General features: G+C 40.7%; 1 protein-coding gene across 2 annotated transcripts in view; it reads left to right on the top strand.

Annotated features, from left to right (window-relative positions):
- The first annotated feature begins 12,521 nt into the window (after positions 1–12,521).
- jag2b (jagged canonical Notch ligand 2b) overlaps positions 12,522–19,728 on the top strand; it is a 46,784-nt gene continuing 39,577 nt past the window's right edge. For both annotated transcript variants that reach the window (XM_075458499.1, XM_075458498.1), the window contains exons 1-2: positions 12,522–12,835; positions 13,514–13,834. In XM_075458499.1, coding sequence (XP_075314614.1) covers positions 12,767–12,835; positions 13,514–13,834 — 390 coding nt within the window. In that variant the 5' untranslated portion in view covers positions 12,522–12,766. The remainder of the gene's footprint in view (positions 12,836–13,513; positions 13,835–19,728) is intronic.

Here is a 19,728-nt window from a genome sequence, read left to right as displayed (position 1 = left end):
TAATGTGGGGGGTTAGCAAATACTGCAATTCTTAACCAAAAACTGCTTTGCTGAGAGTTTAGAGTGTTTGCACATTGTCCTGGTGAAGAATGAAACCCTTCTTCCACATCTTTGGCCTCTTTCTGCCTCTCTTAACCTTTTCTAAATGGCACTAGTCTCATTATTTGGATCCCATGTTACTGACAACTCTTCCCTCACTGTGTTTGCTGAAAATACACTTCATCACTTACTGTCTTTTTTGACAGATGGATGAGATGATTGTTAGCTTAGTTTGGCTCAGACCAAAACTCCAATAAAGGTCCTGCCAGTGCTTCTTATGTCCACATAAGTCGATGTTTTAGGTCCAAGCAGGCTCACTGTTTCTGTCTGCTTCCAGTATTTAATGCTAAGCTATGCTACCCACCTCCTGACTCCAGTACTGGATTTAGCGCATGAGACATGAGATGGTATTGACCTCCTCATCTCTTCTCACAAAGAACAGGTGTGTGTGTGTGTGTGCGTGTGTGTGTGTGTGCTGTATTTTCAACAACTATGTAAGAAAAGGTTGGAAATGCAACCGGATACAGTCATAAAGGAAGTAGCAGTCTGCATATCATAATCCTTTTTGGCCGCTTTAGTGGTTCTACTTTACTTTCTTTTGTTGAGGAAGTTTCCTGAAGCATTCATTATTCCTCTGTACCATCATCTGCTATACACTTCCAGCTATATCTTTGTGACCTTTGGAGGTTTAAATGGTGTTAAATGGACTGCATTTTATAAAGCTCCTTTCAAGTCTCACAGACCACTCAGAGCACTTAACATTTCTATCACACCTTCACACGCTGATGATACATCAGGGACGATTAGGTGCTTAGTTTTGGGACACGCAGCTCAGGGTCGAACCACCAAACTTCTGACTGTTGGATTACCTTCTAAACGGCAGCCCCCCCGGCTAACAAAATGCAGTTTAGAGTCAGAATACCACATTTTAACTTGATGCTCATTTATATCTCTGCTACATGGAAAATATTGGATCATCCATCACTTTTGAAATTCACTTCTCATTGTTATTTTATATCCACTGTAAAAGCGTGTTTGGATTTACTGTTTTAATATTTCCTCTGTGATACCGTGTTACAGGAAAGGTATTATTCTAGTGAGTTAGAAACAGGCAGATCACACTTTAAATTCCTCTACAAAGAACAGTAGATGAGTCCTAAAGCATTAAAATTACCTTTTCATTCCTGGAATTTTCTTTTCTTCCTTGAATAACGGAATCGAGCATTGATGTGACCCAGTTATCGTATATTCGTATGTAAAAATGTACATTTTTTAAAAAATAAATCGCAAATGCAAAAAATGTGTTTTCTTTTTTTTATTTTTTATCAATACTTCCACCTGAGCAGGAAGGTTATATAAAGTCAAAAGTGACCATCTGGTAAAAAATACATACATTATGATGTGTTACACACAATTTATTGCTGTACACATTGTATGAATAATGAAAAAAGATCTTACTGTACGTGTTACTCAAAATATGCTGCTCACACAAAGGAAAGTAAAAGATCAGAGGTTCCTGTGGTTAACATGTAAGCTCCATCACTTCTCTGCTGCTTACATAAGACTGTTGGCAGCCTTTCTGCAGCTTGTAGATATGCATCATCTTTGTTGAACAAACACGGCCTGAAAAGATAAAAACGAGATGTGGATCAAAAAATGGGATGACACTTCTATGCAAAGAATCCCTCTGTGCTGATAAGCCACAGCAAGTGTAAGTTCTAAAAAACACTGATCCGGTCGTTTTCCAAGAAATGAAAGCAGGGTTTTCTCGTATTGCGGGGGGAAATAAAAGCTGTTGTGTGGTGGGGGGGATCTTATCTGACGTGACTCAGCTGAGGTGCACAGAGCAACGGGAAGAACATTATCTTTTTTTTTATTATCTACAGTCATTGTTACAAACACAAAAATGAGTGCACTGCAGTCTTGCATCTTTATAACTTCAGATGTGACTCTTTCTATGTCACTTTTTTCACTGCCTGCGCAGCACTTTCTTCAAAGCATGTTGCTTGGGAACAAAATGGCATTAAGTCACACTGAATGCCCTCCCACGTCAGCATCAAAACTAGCTTCAGTGGTAATGCTGCCTTTGAAGATAAGAAACATCAGAGAAGATTTTTATTCAATTTTCCTGTTAAGCTTTTGACCTTTATAACACAGACACTGAATGAGTCTTTTTTCTTCTTACATTTTCATCTTCATCTAATAGTCTAAAACTGCAGTTTTGAATATTTTGTTATCTTGGAGAACACTTATTTAGAGTTGAAGTTCACATTGAATCAAATTAAATGTTCACATGTTTTAATATGATCTGTCCTACACCTTTAGTCGCCTATACACCTTCATCTGGCCCCATAATGAGAAAAAGATGGTAATAGTAAGTGCATTTAGAGTGTGTAAATGTCATGTACATACAAATGTATATTGTGCACGTGTCACACAGGCCCAGTGCATTAGCATTCAGCTCGAAAGATCAACCATCTGATGAATGGGAGCTGCTGCACTCTGTTCACCAGCTAGTTCCTAACTTTGTCTGCCTGCTGTTTGCTGCCGGGCAGGTGGTGATCAATGAGGTGAAACTAATATGCTTCATGGAGCTGAATAGAACTGCAGATTGCAGTACCTGCCATTTTACCCAACATGAAAACATTGAGTGGTGCAGATTTAAGGTTAACATCTCAGCTTAGAGCTGAAGAACTAACAGACCAAACAAATGACGGCCCCATCATTTTAAAACTAGAGGATTTGACTGGAAGTTTAGCTCATTTACATCGTTATGTCACTAATGAGGCTTATCCTCAAAGTGACTGGGTATGATCAGCAGTTGCAAAGTGTCCCCTCCCACTCATTTTTAGGCGACTGACGGGGATGGGTGGATAGAGCGCTCCTTAAATTGCGTCCCCATAGCTTTCATGTTGTAACTGGACACATGGGATGTCTCTGTTCTCCAGAAACCATCTGGATGTGTGTGTGTTTCCACAGCAGATGGATTACCACCCTTCTCTTTCTGAATGCAGTCCATTCACAGGTGGGACCTAAAACCTGCACTTTGATGAAAAGTCAAGATCCAATGACTACCTCTGCCACCACTACCTCTGCAGTTGGAGCTCACGCTGAGATGCACAAAGCCAGAACGATTCCAGCAGACTCTGACACACTCCATCTGTATGCAAATGAGATCTTCCACATATGGGAGGGAGATGTGCTTTTTAAACTCAAATCTTTCTGTCCGAGCTTTCTTCTTTTTATATTAGTCCCTGCAGAATAGACTGGTTACACATTTGTGCTATCGAATTTTACTACACTGCCATAAGAGTCCATCATTTTTCCCTTGGCATGGTTGTATTTGTAAAAAATGACAGAGGTCAGATTTCTTTTTGGCTAATATTAAGTTTTTAATGCACAAGTTTATCAAATTAAATGACAAATATCAGTGAAAGTCATTGTTATTTAAAAAAAAAAAAAAAAGAAAAGGAAAGGAAATACTTGGTTTAAGTTCATAACACGTTACCTGAATGTTTTTACCTTATTTTTCTTTGGACATAACAAATCCAGTCTTGAGTGAATAGCTTATCATTTTTCTCTATTTTCATTCCCATCTGTTGTTTGGTTAAATGGAGGCACTTAAACAAAACGCTTTAGTTATGTTTAGGAAATCCATTTACTGTAAAACAAAGCCTTTTGAAGCTAGAATGCTTTATTTTTACCTGCAAACACCAGACCTTGATTTAAGTTGCATATATCAGCGAGTGAAGACAAACCAAAGATGTCCAGTTTGTCCAGTTTTCTGATCAGATCAAGTGATGCCAATATGTTAGATAACTGTCCCCGCAAAACCCACCTATGAAAGCACAAAACGATGTGCCGCTCTTCTTTCCTAAAGTTGCAGCAACTAGGCCGTCTCTTTGGATTAACAGGGCATGGAGGAAGAGCAGAAAGAGTCCAAACAGTCTTAGAGAGGAACCAAATGAATACCCCAAACCTGCTTCTGTTTTAAAGATCTAAGATTAAGCAGGTCATGAATAATTTGTTCTTCTTTTTGCTGCCTTGTGAGTCATAGTGCAGCATCTTCTAGGCCTTCTAGGTAAATTTATGAGCTCCTGGGCTGTGCGTGCTGGGTTTGAAATAAGCTTTTGGTATCTCCATATGTCGAGAAATGAGAAAATTGTATCTACTAATTGAACAGCACTGTAGCAAATGACCTCCTTCATCATGTATTTTATTCTATGGCATTTATTGTTACAAGCAACAGTTTTGTAATCTGAGCCTTAGACTGGTGATGCTATTGGAGAGGAAGCACAAGAGACAATAAATTGACTTCAGATGGTCTAAGTGTGCGGTATCTACAGATTTCTGCCTCAAACTCAGAAGAGAGAATTGTGCTGCATGAAATACTGTCGAGGCTCTTAACCACTTATTTTTGTGACGTCACAATAACTAAAAGGTTAAATCAGGACTGCGAAACATGAACAGGAAAAGCAAGACATACAGTATGCATTGTCTGTAACTTGTCCAACAGGTGTAACCATGTTTTTTCTTTGTAAACTTTTAAAAAAAATCTGTGTGTATGCGTGTGTGGGTTGGGGTGGATCGTTTCCATCTTTGCTCAGGTTTACGAAGGTATGAATTTTCAGTTAGTTTGGAAACGTCTGTCACGTATCACACAGACCAGCATGCACTGGGTGAAATCTAAGCTCTCCGCATGAGAAAAAACAGATGCATACAGTACTATCAGAAGAGCCAAACATGAGGGCATTAGTGAGCTGCACCTCCGTGTCTGTGGTGGCTACATGTCTCCTTTTATCACGGCGGAAATGCTCTTTCCACTCTCACTTGAAGGCTTCAGAAGTGGAGGACGAAAGTCAGTAAAAAAGAAAGCTCTGATTTATAGTCATGATTATCGACCTCTGATTGATTCCAGCTTTAGAAATCTATCTGTTTCATCAAAGTAAAATCAAAGTCCTGCTAAACTGCATTAAATGTCCAACTTTCAAATAACTCTTTGATATTTTTGTTTTGATTTGGAAGGTCAAGTATATAATTTGTTTGTTGTCCATGTGGTTTAAGTCATAAAAAACTGTTGCTAGGGAACAGTGTTGAATGGCTTTCTGCATCCTTTGCTGGAAGGAAACCTGCAGATCCTGGTACTTTGCTGAAGGCCACAGTTTCTATAAGCTTTACTGGTCCGTCTCCTGAGTTTGTTATGCTAATGTTGAAGGTAATTTCACCATTCTGACAGTTACAACTTGATATGCTGTTGTTGTAGATGAATGTGATCAATGTATATCAAGTCAGGAAACCACTGATAACTGTACTGCTTGTAGGCAATAAAAGTGTATTTTTTTCCCTTTTTATAAAAAAGTCAAGACAGAATTGGTTGAAATGGGAAATGTACGCACAGCAGAGTATCAGCATCAAAATGTTTTGCAACAACCTCTTTGATTTGGCCTCAAATTCAAATAAGTAGGATTCATCCTGCTCAGGGTTTTCCACAGTCTTTGCACTTTTCTGCTTCCTCTCTTTCTCTAAACTCCTTTCTCTAATGCCATACTCTTATCAGCAAATGGTCAGTGTTAGGAGTTAAAAGTACACAGCTTGGGTTTGAATTAAGGTACACGGTTAGTCTGAGATGTTATAAACTATATGGGTCAGGACTTAAAGGATAAGACCGGTTTTTTGACATTGGGCCCTTGATTTCACATTATAACATGATGTTCTACTCACCCCTGCTTGTTGTTGGTCATTTGGAGCTGTTCCGAAGATATTCGCGAGGCGTCTGGCTGCTCTCTTGATATATTCGGCCATGAAACGGTTTCCTATGGGCAAGTTTATACAGGCACAAACTATGCTGTTTATAATTTATTAATTACTGTACACCAGCACTGATAACGTGGAGGTGCGTCGCTTACTTAAAAAAATCCGGGTTACTAATTTTGAATTTTAGCCGAATGAATAAATAGGCAGCAGGTCTGTGGGCTGTCTGTGGTAGTAGCACAACGATGACGTCAGTAACACCCACTTTACGACAAAAATTCAAAATTACAGTAACCCGGATTTTTTTAAGTAAGCGACGCACCTCCACGTTATCAGTGCTAGTGTAGAGTAATTAATAAATTATAAACAGCATAGTTTGTGCCTGTATAAACTTGCCCATAGGAAACCGTTTCATGGCCGAATATCTCAAGAGAGCAGCCAGACGCCTCTCGAATATCTTCGGAACAGCTCCAAATGACCAACAACAAGCAGGGGTGAGTAGAACATCATGTTATAATGTGAAATCAAGGGCCCAATGTCAAAAAACCGGTCTTATCCTTTAAGTGGATAATCATACTTATTACACATTTTCTGGTGAGAATGGGCTGCAAACAGTCTGCAGATAAACCCTCTTCTGAGCCAAAAAATATGTCGAATAGATTAGGTTTTCCGAAGAAAACGTTTTCATTTACATTTACATTACATTCATTTCAGTATTTCTGTTAACCTAACTGCATATTCTACAAACTTTCCTGTCTACTTTCTCAGCCAAATTCTAATTGATATAAGTAGGTCAGCAGGTGCCACTGATGGTTGCAACAGCTCACCTGTCACTCAAAGTGACCTCACCCATGATAATGCATACTTTTGTCTGCTGGATGAGTTATAAAAGGTTCACACCTCCCCGCATTGGCTTCATTTGTTTCCGCACAGGAAGTTGCAACTTGCTTTTTTAGCTAATTGGTCATTAAACCAGCTGGCTAACTATAAAATATCATGTTAAGCTAGCCAATGAAGTTCATATAAGAAGAACAAGACAAAAATGTATGTCCCAAAATGTTATTAATGTTTTAATTGGTAAGTCTTTGGCATCTCATTTTGCTATCACACTACTAGGCCTGTGCATGATTTTTTCTCCTTTATGCTGGCACTTTGTTAACGCCACACTGCAGCAATGCTATTGTATTGTGACCAGCCATCCAACTCTGGAGCTGGCAAAGTAGTTTATCTATCACTGCGCTGGAAAAGCCACATTCCTCTGCTCATAGCTACAGTGCACGTTGTATCTTCTCGAGTCTTACGTCCATAGTTTAAACTGGGGGAAGGAATTGATTTCAGCTGGTACATACAACTTAAACTGTAGCTACAACAAATGCCTTCATTTGACTAATGATGGATGTGAGGTATGCAAATGGTTTCTATAAGAAAAATGTCTCTTATCTGCAACAGATACTCAGATTGTGATTTGTTAAGTTGAATTCTGGCCTTATCTTTTAAAAATACAAACAACCTCAAAATTAATTTCCAATTCATTTCAAAGTACAACCTCAATCATAAAAATTTTAATAAAATCAGAATATCAGTGCAGATATCATAAACCCACATTCTATAGAAGATATAAAACATATCATTTGATGGCAGCAACATGTCTCAAAAGAATTGGACAGGGGCAACAAAATACAGGGAAAGTAAGTGGGACTAAAAAGAAACCGCAAGAGGAACACACTGCAACTAATTAAGTTAACTGGCAGCAGGTCAGCAATGTGATTAGAAATAGAAAGAGCACCTTAGAGTGGCAGAGTCTCTCAGGAGTAAGGATGGACAGAGATTCAGTAATCTACAGAAAACTGCATCTACAAATTGTGGACCAATTCCAGAATATCCTATGTTGCACTGTTGTACAAATAGCTAAACGGCGTTTGCTGTAAATCCAATTAAAACAATGAAGATCCAACGTACAGTGTCACAATGCTAGATAAAAATGTTAGCTTTATGTGGAGAACTGTGGGACTTCAATCTTCTACAAATCATAGACTACCGTAACAGGAATGGCTTTAACCCTTTATTGTCCTGCTCTAAAATTTGCCAGTGCATTATTTTCACCGTCTATACTGTTTCTTATCTTGTCTTGGAAGTATACCTGCCTTAACCATCTCTACCACTCTACTATTACCAAGAAAATATATGTTTTGCCATTAATTATGCAAATGTTGTTCCTTTCACCCAACCATTTGTGAAAAAAAGCCTTCTAATGCTGATTATCATTCTGATTATCGCATGATACTTTCAAATTTGACCGCCTTTGTCTGGAAATTACCTGTGAAGGCTAAAAGATCTAAATACCAAACTATCATTACACCAGTCATTTTTGCCTGATCATCATTGAACTCTAATAGACTTTCTAGAACAGGACAATTCTTGTCATTGTCACCAATTGAAAATCTATAGCCGAGGGGTATAGAGTGGTGGACAGGAAACAAGTTTGGCCGATGATGCTGAACTCTAGAGGTCACAAACGGAGATCGTTAATTATTCCAGGCCCCCTTTTAAACGACATGTGTGTTTGAATGAACCCACAAGGGACGCAAACTGCTATTAAACAGTACTGTTTACATTTGCCCTCCATGATATTCCATCTGCTCTGTGGAAAACATAGCTTTCACTCTCTGTATCCCGTGACCATTGCAGAAAGATACTGAAGCTGCCCACCTCAATTAAAAAAACAGATATCATCAGCAAATTAGCATCATCTTTGCAAGCCATGTGGTGAGGTAGTCATTAGATCTTGATGAAAAACAGCATGCTTCAACCTTGACCCATCCCTGCCTCCATCAGTCTCCCCATCACATCAGCAGACACACGCAGAGTCCCCGAAAGATGCTTAAAGATAAAAGAGAATTGACCCGTCAGCCGTATGTACAGGCACTGCAGATCTGAAAGGAGAAAAGCCATGAAAAATGGATGAGAGAAGAAATCCACTTCACCTCCCCCCTGGAGGCTGGCAAACCCCCCACAGAGCTCCCACTCATAATCCTCTCTCCTCCTGCACACACACACTCCCCTCGCTGTGCCTCACACACTTACATTTGGTGTACGCAAACAGGAAGAAAAGGTAGGCACACAGCGCCCTGGGCCCTCCGGTAGGTGTTAGAATTCAGGAGATGCATCCATGCGCTGCTAATATTAGTCTTATTACTTATATTATCTGTGACTGATGTGATAAAGCCGGGGTTCATAAAGCAGCGTCAAAGCAGAATCCTTTTACACACTTTCTTTTTGTCGCTCAGATTTTCAGATACAGGGTTTAAAGATCATTTTCAGAAAAAGAAATAAATGTGTTAACTTCCTCTGAAGGATCACTCAGGCTTTCAGAGATGCTTCACAAAATGCATTAGTCAAGCTCATAATGGAGAGACTCATATTAGTGAATCATTAAGGTCCAAATGCCTTTATAGAACCATTCCACTTTGACATCAAAGCAATTCTAATACAGAAGAGGGCAATTCTAATGGCAAGGCATCCAAAGGTTGTAGATTCTTTTCAGTCCAGACTTTGTTATGGACTGACATAACACACACACACACACACACACACACACACACACACACACACACACGCATACTCTTATACATTGTTCCCTTGCCACCCAAGGCCCTTTACCAAGTGTGATCCAACTTAAAGCACTCACATGCACTTGTGACAGCGTGTGAAACGTTCCAGTCAAAGCGTCTGCAGCGGCTCAGGATATCTGCTGCCTCCTTCATGGCCTATCTGACGGGCTGGCAGTCGCCTGATGAGAGGGAGACGGTGACATGAAAGAAGGAGGGGGCCGCTGCTGTCACATATGCTCTGACTGACAGCTTCTTCTTCTTCTTCTCTTGTTATCCATCGTCACACAGGAAGAAAAGTGCCTTTTGTTAAGTTGTTGAAATGTTGAGCAGGTATGTTGAAGAAATGTTGTAGGTTGTCATTTTGACCTAGGGTAACGTGTCGTTTTAGCTTTCAAGCCTATGGTTGATGCACACAGCGAGTTAACATTATGTTTTTTTTCAATATCAATAAAAATGTGGATAGTCACTAGTTTACGATAAAAGCTGAAGGTTTAACCACTCACATTGCTTTTATGTGATGTTTAAAGTTTATTCAGATGATAATGATAAGCTTTAAGTTCTTCAGAAAACCCTCAGGTTTAAATAAAGAGTTGAGTCTGAACGGGTTTGAGGGGGTATTATTAAAGTGACTTGCAAAAGTTTGGTCAACATTTTTGTTACAGGGGATACTTATAAGTGAAAGATAACACGATTTCCAAAATGCAGGCTTTAAAAGATGATGCATTTATGTAATAGTTTGACGTTTTTATTAATATTTTTCACAGTTTCATGCAGTCTGTTCTGAGCATCACATCTTTCTCAGCCTTTTCGTATCCAACAAAGAGTCATCTTTGAAGAATTTCTCTCATTATTCCAGAAAAAGGCTTCTAGTTGAACTTGCTGGTATCTAACTAACTCCATTCTTCCTTCTGCCAGTGATTTTTCTGTGTCACTTCTGGTTGCGAACCTCAAAAGGATGATTAATACATCCCCAAGCTGAACAGCTGGGATGGCGTTCAATTCATTTGGCCTCCAGATATAACTTTGCTTGTTTTAACTCTGTTTTTGTGCAGGACTTCTGTACAAAATGCATTGATTTAGCGGTTTATGTGCCCATTTCCGACGCTCAATTTTGAGCTGAGAATACAGGGAAGATTTTCCTCAAGTTATTCTTCCATAATAAGTACATTTGGGCATGCGTAGCTGCACAGCAGAACAGTACTGCTGCAATGCAGAGTCTGCTAAATCTTCCTGAAGTTTTTTTGCAGTCGAACAGAGGCTGTCTCTCCAATAACTGCACAAAAGGTTCCTTCTGAGGGTTTTCTTAGTTTTCAAGTTCTCAGCTTGACCTCCACAGTACCTGTTAACTACCATTTCTTCATAACATTGGATGACTGCATTGATGACTAATTTTCAGAGTGCTAAGGTGCTGCTTATAGGAAGAAAATTGAAGAGCCAAAGAAGCTTTGAACTTGGCATCACCTGGCCTCTTCTAACATTGATTGTGAAGAAGCCATCGCTTTAACTAAGCTCTGAAATGATGGTAAAAGTTACCTGAGAGCTCAAATTTGTTTGCCCCTGCGTTTGTCTTTCCATTCTAATGAAATGAGGCTACAAAATTACATTCGAGCTAACTTTGCGACTGATTTATGAGGGTCTAAAACATTTGGACACTCTAGCTCAATCAGACCAAGGAGGATGTCAAAATACTAAAAGAAGAATGTACAGATCCTGCGACAGGTAAGTAACGTATGCTGCTCCTACCAACACTTATTTTGCACTTTGATGATTTTGAGGGTCCCCCATGTGAGAAAAAGGAGGAAAATCCAACCTTGGAGATCATACCTGTGTTTTCGTACGTTTCAGTCGCTTCCTTTTCAGGAACTTCAGTTGGGAAAGAGAGCAAGACCAAACGCACTGCAGCCTACTTCGAGAAATGGTTATCACGTTATCTAAAGCAGGCTTACAAAGCATGTAAAAACACTGGAAACCAGTGGCCATCTGTCAGTCAAGACCTGATCACCTGACCAAGACAGGCATGGATGCTTGTGCAAATGTTTGCATCTGTTCCTACGTATGTGGATTTTGCATATATGTGTGGTAAAGTGGGGTGGGAGGTTAAGGGAGGAAGAGCACTTCTAGCTTTGGTTGTCACTTTGCAGGAAGAGGACACAGTTCATGACGTGTATGGCAAATGAATGAAGAATAGCCGTTCACAGTCAGAAATGCAATGCTTTAATATGGATTTATACAATTAAAGTAAATAGTTTTGAGATTTCACTCAACATGGTTTCATGTGTATTAAAAAAATCACGAATCACATGGGGTCAAATAGGAGCTGAATGTCTGACAGAGCATGTTTGACATCTTAAAGTTACTTAATGTTGCAGTAGAGGGCGCTCTATGCTGCTGCAACGAAATCAATGTGCTGTATTGGAGGAGCAGTTTTACCTTAATTTGCTGCAAAAAATGAGGCATGTTTTCTGTCAAATTAGAGCATATTTGGTTATGTCATATAAGGAAAAAGAAAAGCTCAAGGTGATTTTTTTCAGTTTTTAGGTTTCAGTTTTAAAAATGCCAAAAATTAGTCCCAAAGTAAACTATCTCTTAACATCAATCATCACTGTCATGAATTACAACTGCAGTCCATCTGCAGGACTATTCCTTAAGGAGAAAATGATTTGAATGGAGTAAGTCTGCTGGCAGAATGCAAACAGTCATCCACATTTGTCTTTAGCTCTAATTAAGACATTTATTAAATGCAGTGCCGACAAGGTCCCAATTTGAAATAGGCTAATGGCCATGCTCATCACAATGCCTGTGCGGCTGCGTTTAATTAAAGTCGAGCCATGCTTTGTTTGCGCGCTGTAATGCGGTTTGTCTAAATGAAGCTCAATAGAAGCCCAGTATAATTCAAGTTTTTGGGAGGAGGCGGAGGAGGGAGGAAAGGAGAGAAACGGGGAGGGAGAAGGAGGGGCGGGGTGGGGTGGGGTTGAGGGGGGGGGTTATTATACTATTGTCCGCCCCTTAATCCGGTTGGCTCAGAGACTGCCCGCAGGCCAATTTGTAAGTGGTTTGCGGAGCTGCCAATCAAAGCAGACGTCCTCTCTTCAGGCTGTGGCTACGAAACATCTCAGTTGCTGTGTGGAGAGATTTGTCGGAGGGACACTCCTGTACATGGACCATCAGCGCGCCGCAATCCGCCGCCTGCTCTCACACACGCGCATGTAATGCCTCGGTGAAATCTGGACGGTGGAGAGGACACGCATGTGAACATTTTGTTTTTGCATGTCAGGAGAGGAGGAACTAGTCGCCGGGTCCGCGGCTGTTTGTCTTTTTTTTTTATCGCTCCCCCCCCCCCCATGTCACTCTAATTAATCGGAGGCATGTGGAATCGCACCAGGATTAGGAATTGCCTCCCAATAGTGTGCCTGCTGTTGACGTTGTGGACGGAGGTAAGAAGGCTCTCATTTATGTCAGTGCTGTTCAGTTGCTGGAATAAATGTTTGAAATTGAAATTGTGAAAAGTTGGTGGGCGTGGGCAGATGCATTTGCTCTCCTGCATTGCATATTCGCATCACATTAATCGATAATTGAATTACGTAGCTCTCCGTTGTGGGGCATGTGATCGTGTTACCATGACAAGATTGAAGTCTCAGGGACTGATACAGGCTACTCTCCATTTTGGTTTAATTCTGAGTCTCCTGTGTTTCTTTTATTTATTTTTTTATAGAAGGGGGGGTGAATTAGGCCTGAGCCAAACAAGTTGTAAATTGCATCGCGTATGAGGCTGCTGCAGCGGTTAATGAGCTCCCGTCTGAGAGTAACCTGCTTGTCTAAAATCCCAGCATGCACGCTGTAGGGCGTTCACGTGAGCCAAACAAGTTGTAAGTTGCGTCGCATCAATTGGCTGCTGCGGTGGATAATTTTGCCCTAGCGCGTTCACGTGCTCCATTCATGATGCGTTGAATTATTTTGGCACAGTCTCCCAAACTGCAAACTCCAAAATATTGCCTTTTGATTTAAAAAATGTTCACCCTGTTTGGCCGTTTGGCCATCTTTACGCACAAATCGTGCCGTTTTTATCCGGGTCTATATTTACATTGGGGTCTTTTTTAACGTCTTGTTTCCAGGTGTCCCAGTCAACCGGCTATTTCGAGCTGCAGCTGATCTCCGTGGAGAATGTAAACGGCGAGTTGGCGGACGGAGAGTGCTGCGACGGCTCCTGGAGCTCCCAGGACCGGCGCTGCACCCGAGACGAGTGCGACACTTACTTCAAAGTCTGCCTGAAGGAGTACCAGATGGATGTCACCACCACCGGCCCCTGCACGTTTGGAGCTGGATCTACGCAAGTTCTCGGTGGAAATACGTTTTCTTTTAAGAGCGCCAAGAATAGCGCGAATAAACTCGACGAAGCTGGCAAGATTTTGATCCCCTTCCAGTTTGCGTGGCCGGTGAGTGTGGCTTCCTCCTTCATCTAAGTGCTTCTTGACATCTTTGGCAAGAGCATCATACTGCCGCCTGCTTAAAATTTGGGCATGTTAGTGTTTGCTCTTTGCCACCTGCACACATTCAGAAACCTTTCTGAATCTGCATACACTGTAAATGTGGAAGCACTTTTCAAATACCCATCCTTTTAAAGCAAAGTTTTTTTTCTCTCGTTTTTGTGCGTCATGAGCTGCAGCTCACATTAATTTCCACTCATCATCAACTTGCCAGGTCTTTCTTTGATTTTAGTTGTCTTTAAAACCATAGAGAGGAGCAAATATCTGAGCAGCAAACCGACCCCAAATATTAGTGAAAGCACAATTAAACTTTACATCAGAGCTTATTTATTGACTCTCTTTATAGCATCTAACTGAACAGTTGCTTGTTACACCCCAAACTGCTGCTACTTTTCCTGAACAGGGAGTTCCACAGTGGAAGACTTGAGCCAGAAAACCTGTGGAAAAGTTACAGTTTTGCTCATTTCATCTCCATAAAAGCTGCTTACTAAAACAGATCAGCACCTTACCGGTTTGGTACCTCAGCTCTTTAACATCTCGGCACAGGTCTCGGGTGTCCTGCATGTTTCTTAGCAGTGGGGGCAGACCTAAGGAAATGTAGGTGCCTCACAGCGTCCTGTCCTTATGAGAATTGACACACATCGGGGCTAAATGATTACATGCTTAACAAGGATCTGGTTGCAGCTACAGTGGTGAGTGGTGGCCCTGATATATGAGGATTGGTTTTGCTCCGGTTCACTAGCTTGCACCTGTCGAGGCCATGATGGGGTGATTAGAGTGGGGAGATGCTTTAATATGTAGATCCTCGGGAGGGAACTGCAACTTCTTACACTTTTTTTTTTTTCTACATTGCTGATTCGTGAAAGTTGTTATTGGCTAAATTAACCAGCTTCAGCTTCACCAAATCAAAGCAGAAGATGATTTGAGCTACAGCTGTTATGACCAAATTCTACATGCATCTTGTATGTAAATTTTACTTTTCTACAAAGCAGTCATAAACTGGCAAGCTTTTACAGGTGTGAGAGAAGGGAATGTGTGTGGTTGCAGGGTTTGCACGCCAAATGATTCTCTATTATAATGATGAATGACTGACTTGTGAGCTTGAATGATGTGTTGGGATGAAGTGAAGGATGCCTGCGAGCACTGGTTCTAAGTGTGCTACTGTCTGGTTTTTACACCTCTCTTTCCCATCAGCCTCCTCTTCTGCTGCGGGTGCCTGGTGGTGATGGCAGATGAGTGATAGCAGATGAAGTAGGCACATGAAATATGCACGCATAGAGTTGGAGGGGGAAAAAAAACCAAAGCACTTGTACTGCAGCACGAAACACACTTTGGGTCTTTGATAAGATCTACTTCTCAGTCCTGCAATTTCAATACACTCAAGTTTCAGTACACTTCTGGTAATTAGCTTTGCCAATTTAATGTCATGGTGGCTTTAGAAGAAAAGCTCCTGTTTTTATTCAGATTAGTCACGTGGTGAGGCAACTATAAATGGAAGAACTAGTTTATGGACAGAAAAAACGGCAAATTGCAGCTACCCTGAACAGTCATTTTCTAATTTTAGCTGTGAAAGTTTGCTGTTTTATTGTAATTGTCAACTGGATATGTTTTGAGTGACTGGGCAATATCTAAATTGCCCAAATAATCCGTTTGTTCATTTCAGTTTGTTCTGTTGGAGTGTTATGGATATCGGAGTGTGAATTTTATCTCTGGGTTATGCAGGCATCTCAGAATCTTGACTGAATTTGTTGTGTAGACCGGTCTATAAGAAAAGCTTCTTTCTAGAAAACTAAGTGCTAAAAGGTTACATTATACAGTCGACTCAATTAAACACAACTTCTGTAATGCAGATGCCAATGATTAACAGCTTAATGTTGTCCTGCAGCCTGTTAGTGCGGTCTTTGTGCATTTAATGATTTCAGGGTTTTCCCACGTTTTAGTGAACTAATGGCCACTTTGCAAACTTCTTTGAGCTTGAGGGAAAATGGCAAAGGTGCGATTTCACACTCTGAAGGCCATATGTTAAAGGGGTGGGCCTGTTGTTTACACCACCAGGTGCTTCTCCACCTGAGCTTGCCATTTCTTTGAGGCCAGCTCCTGGATTTTTTTTTTTTTTTTGTGAATAGACTACATGGTTCATGTCACACTGAAAATAAACTCCCGAGAGGCTCCTATTTAACTCCTTGACAGACACCTCGAGGCAGAGGTGAAGGGGGCTATTCTGGTGTGTTGTCCTTCTGTAAAGCGCCCCAGCTGATAACGGTGCACTATTCCAGTGCCAGATGTCACAACAAGCCTGCGGGGTCACTGGCTGTGGTGTTGTTGCTGTCCTCACTGAAGAAACAAAGATGCAGTGTACTATTGGCTGTGTCATCTGGCCAGCTGCCCACTTGGAGCCCCGTGGAAACCAGTGAGGGCTAAAACTCTTCAGTCATCTTGAAGCAGACTTCACCGACAGCCTGAAAACGAAACCACGCAGGAGTTGTTTTACTGTAGGTTCTAAACTCTGACAGCTAAGTTGTGATGTGTTTATGGGACCATAAAAAATAGAAGGGAAAAAAAAAAACTGCTTGGGGTTAGATTCTGTACTTAAACAGAATCCATACATCATTCACTTGAGAGAGCTGACATCATATTGGTTTGCTGTTAATTGTTTAGTTTGAACTCCTATGGTTCACATGCCATAGAGCGTTCTTCATCTCAGAGGGTAGGGTGGGACAGTAAGACTGTAATGATGGCTATCATCATTTCAGGCAAGACTGCTGCTCTGCTGCCCTTTATTTTTTTTGTTTGTCATCACACTTGTGATACAGTTGCCTGTGGTGGATTTTTACTTCAGTGCATGATTCATTCTTTGGAAATGAACCAGCTATGTTTTTTTTTTTGTTTTTTTGCCCTGGCTTGTCAGTTTCCCAGTAAAGAGTCTCACTATACAAGTGTGTTGCTGCAGTTATAGATTTACACTCGGTGTTACCTGCTGCTTCTCTTCTCATAGCCTTTGAATGTCTTGCTCATATTGCAATCCAGTCTTTGTAGCCAATGAGAAACTTGGCCGTCAAAAATCTATTGCTTTAAAATGCTAATTCTGCGTTTGGAAATTGGTAGTCATTTGCACACGTGAGCCTCGCTTTTAGTTACTGTAGAATGAGAGTCACAGGGTACAGTACACATGTTGGTGAGCAGTAAGCATGCTTAAGAGGGGAAAAAAATGCTCTGGGTGGGATGGACTGTTGACACTCAAACTTTGGAGTCAAGCAAACGAAAATGCCGATGGGAAGAAGCTGCGAGTGACTGGAAAAAAAGAGGAGCAGATGCTTGATTAAAATTGACAGGGCTCTCAAGTTTTTGAGTTCAGCTTGGGATGAGAGTTTTGCTGGTTCACATTACATTTGTATTCTGCTCTGCGCCCTCTGTTCGCCTGTCTCTCCTCTCTGCTCGCATGCTGCATGTTTGTTGCAGATTTCCCATTAAAGCAAACTACTCTGAAATTAAGACTACTTGTAAGCTTGCTGTCACTTTCACAGCATTTTAAGGACTGATGCTTTGTTCTAATAAAATCAGGTGACAAAAATCCCCATCTAAAGAATTTCATGACCGTCTCTGTTCAGTGATTCTGGCTATATACAATTCGATTTGTATAGCACCAAATTATAACGAATATCATCTCAAGGCACTTCAAAGATGCAATCCAATGACTTCTTATGGAGAAATGAGTGTCAGAACATATTTTTTCACATATTCTAAATGTGAGAGCAGCTCACAGGCACTACTACCTCTGAGGCAGAGTACAGGAAGGGGACAGGTGTTCCTGCATTGGCTTGGACTTGGGATGTTTGTCCTTAAAGTTGTTAGATTTATTGCTGAAGGGGTCTTAAAAGCTGCTAAATCTGACAGGGTAAAATGGATGTAAGGCATAAGATTGTGCTCAAAGTGTGAATTGTGTGAGTTTCACACTGTGTGTTAGACTTGAAAGCAAATATCGTAATATATTGAAATAAGTCTCTAGGCTTTTTTTTTTTTCTTCATGCCATTAGACAATTTATAAAGCTATGTCAGTTTTGTTACTCACACGCTCATTTTGAGTGAGTAGATGTTCACATTTACTTTCATGTATACACAATGCACTATTTTGTGTAAGGAATAGTTTTTGTGTATTACTCAACTCAACCTTATTCATAAAGCCCTTTAAAAACAGGCGTGGCTGAAACAAAGTGCTGTACATGAATAACAACACGAAGTATAAGACAAAACATAAGAATAATGTAAAAACAATAATAAACGATAACAATATTTAAAAAAAATAAAGCAGAAACAGAAACGGAGTCATGTTAGAACATATTAGAGGAATGTTGTTTAGGTTTTGGCGATACCTAGTGGCCAAATTGTAGATTGCAACCAATTAACACCCCTTACTTGGCTAATCACTTCTTGAGTAGGCCATGTGCTGGGGATGGTGCGTTTACACGTGACATGCACACTAACAGACTTATTTATTAGTAATTTAGGGAAGGTCAGAGAGCTTCCCACATAGAGAACTGAAGTTACGTCAACTAGCCACTATTAGCGTTGGCTTGGAAAAGTAGATGTAATATATGTAAAGCTGCCCACACTGACCAGTTATAGGTATTTAACATTGTGAAGTGTCTAAACGGGTTAGGATATTGTATTAATCGACAGTTTTTGTGAAATTTGAGCTGTTCCTCTGCTTCAGTGTTTGCTCGTTTAAATGTTAGTCTGCTGTCAATCATGCAATGTGACTTAATCTTAAAAATGCAGGACCTTCAGCTGATCAGGCACACCTGGTATCGAGACCACTCTTTATGTACGGACTTCAAAGTAATATCAATCTTAACAGAATTTTTTTTTTTTTTTTTGTTTTTACTTTTTCTTAATGTTTAAGAAGCATATTTCCAATTGAATTGATCATGTAGCAACTGAGCAGATCATGGTGGACTATATGGAACAGATATAAAAAAGATAGAGTTCAGCAGGCAGCTGACCACGTTAAGTCCTCCTCTGTGTGGTCTGATTGAGTTTCCATTTTGTTGGCTGGTACTGTGTGTGCACTTCAGGAGAGTGAATGGAGGAGAAAGACACGTAGACTTACTTCCATTTGATCACTAATGAAATTGCCGGTGGAATTTCTCTGCCTCTCTGCTCTCATTCCCTCCCTGCCCTCTGGCTGCATCAGCCGGGCGTTCGTTTGATGTGGGCCTGCCTGTAACTGTATCTTCTCTGGACTTGGATAAAATATCAGACCTCTGTACTCCCTCTGTTTGTAAATCGATGCATGTCGTCAGCCAGAACTGCAGCTGATCTGCAAGCACTAACCTTTTCAAGAAACAGAATTGGTCTTGCCTGCTTTGCTCGCAGCAAGGCTGTTAATTTACAGGAATGTATAGATTTACTGTAAACTTCTGGCCTCTGTGCATAGGAAGGTACAAGGGAGCAGGTGTCTGTGAGAGTTTGGGTTTCTTTGGTCTGCTAAAGCACTCTCTTGGCAGGTAGTTGGTCTCACATTGCGGATCATCTCAACAATGAAAGGCATAGACTATCTCATTCACATCTCATCAACATGCTGACCTGCCCAGACCTGCTAAAGATTGTTTTTCTTGGAGGAAACCCAAACTATTTGAATGGTTTTGGCTTGCGCCCCTGTCCATGTCATGCATTATAACACGTGCATATAGAGCTGCTTTAATAGTTTTAGTTTGTGCTATTGTCCAGCATTTCTTCTGCATGGCTCTTCTTTCTTGTGCTTGGGTAAATGCAAGTTGTCTTATTTGCATATTAGCTAGCAAGTCGAGGCAAACTTTATGCCTCCTGGATCTCCTCTTGTCATT

The sequence above is a fragment of the Odontesthes bonariensis genome, chromosome 24, assembly GCF_027942865.1.
Source record: "Odontesthes bonariensis isolate fOdoBon6 chromosome 24, fOdoBon6.hap1, whole genome shotgun sequence".
Classification (NCBI taxonomy): domain Eukaryota; kingdom Metazoa; phylum Chordata; class Actinopteri; order Atheriniformes; family Atherinopsidae; genus Odontesthes; species Odontesthes bonariensis.
Note: the sequence above shows the minus strand (reverse complement) of the source record. Positions and strands in the feature narration are given on the sequence as shown.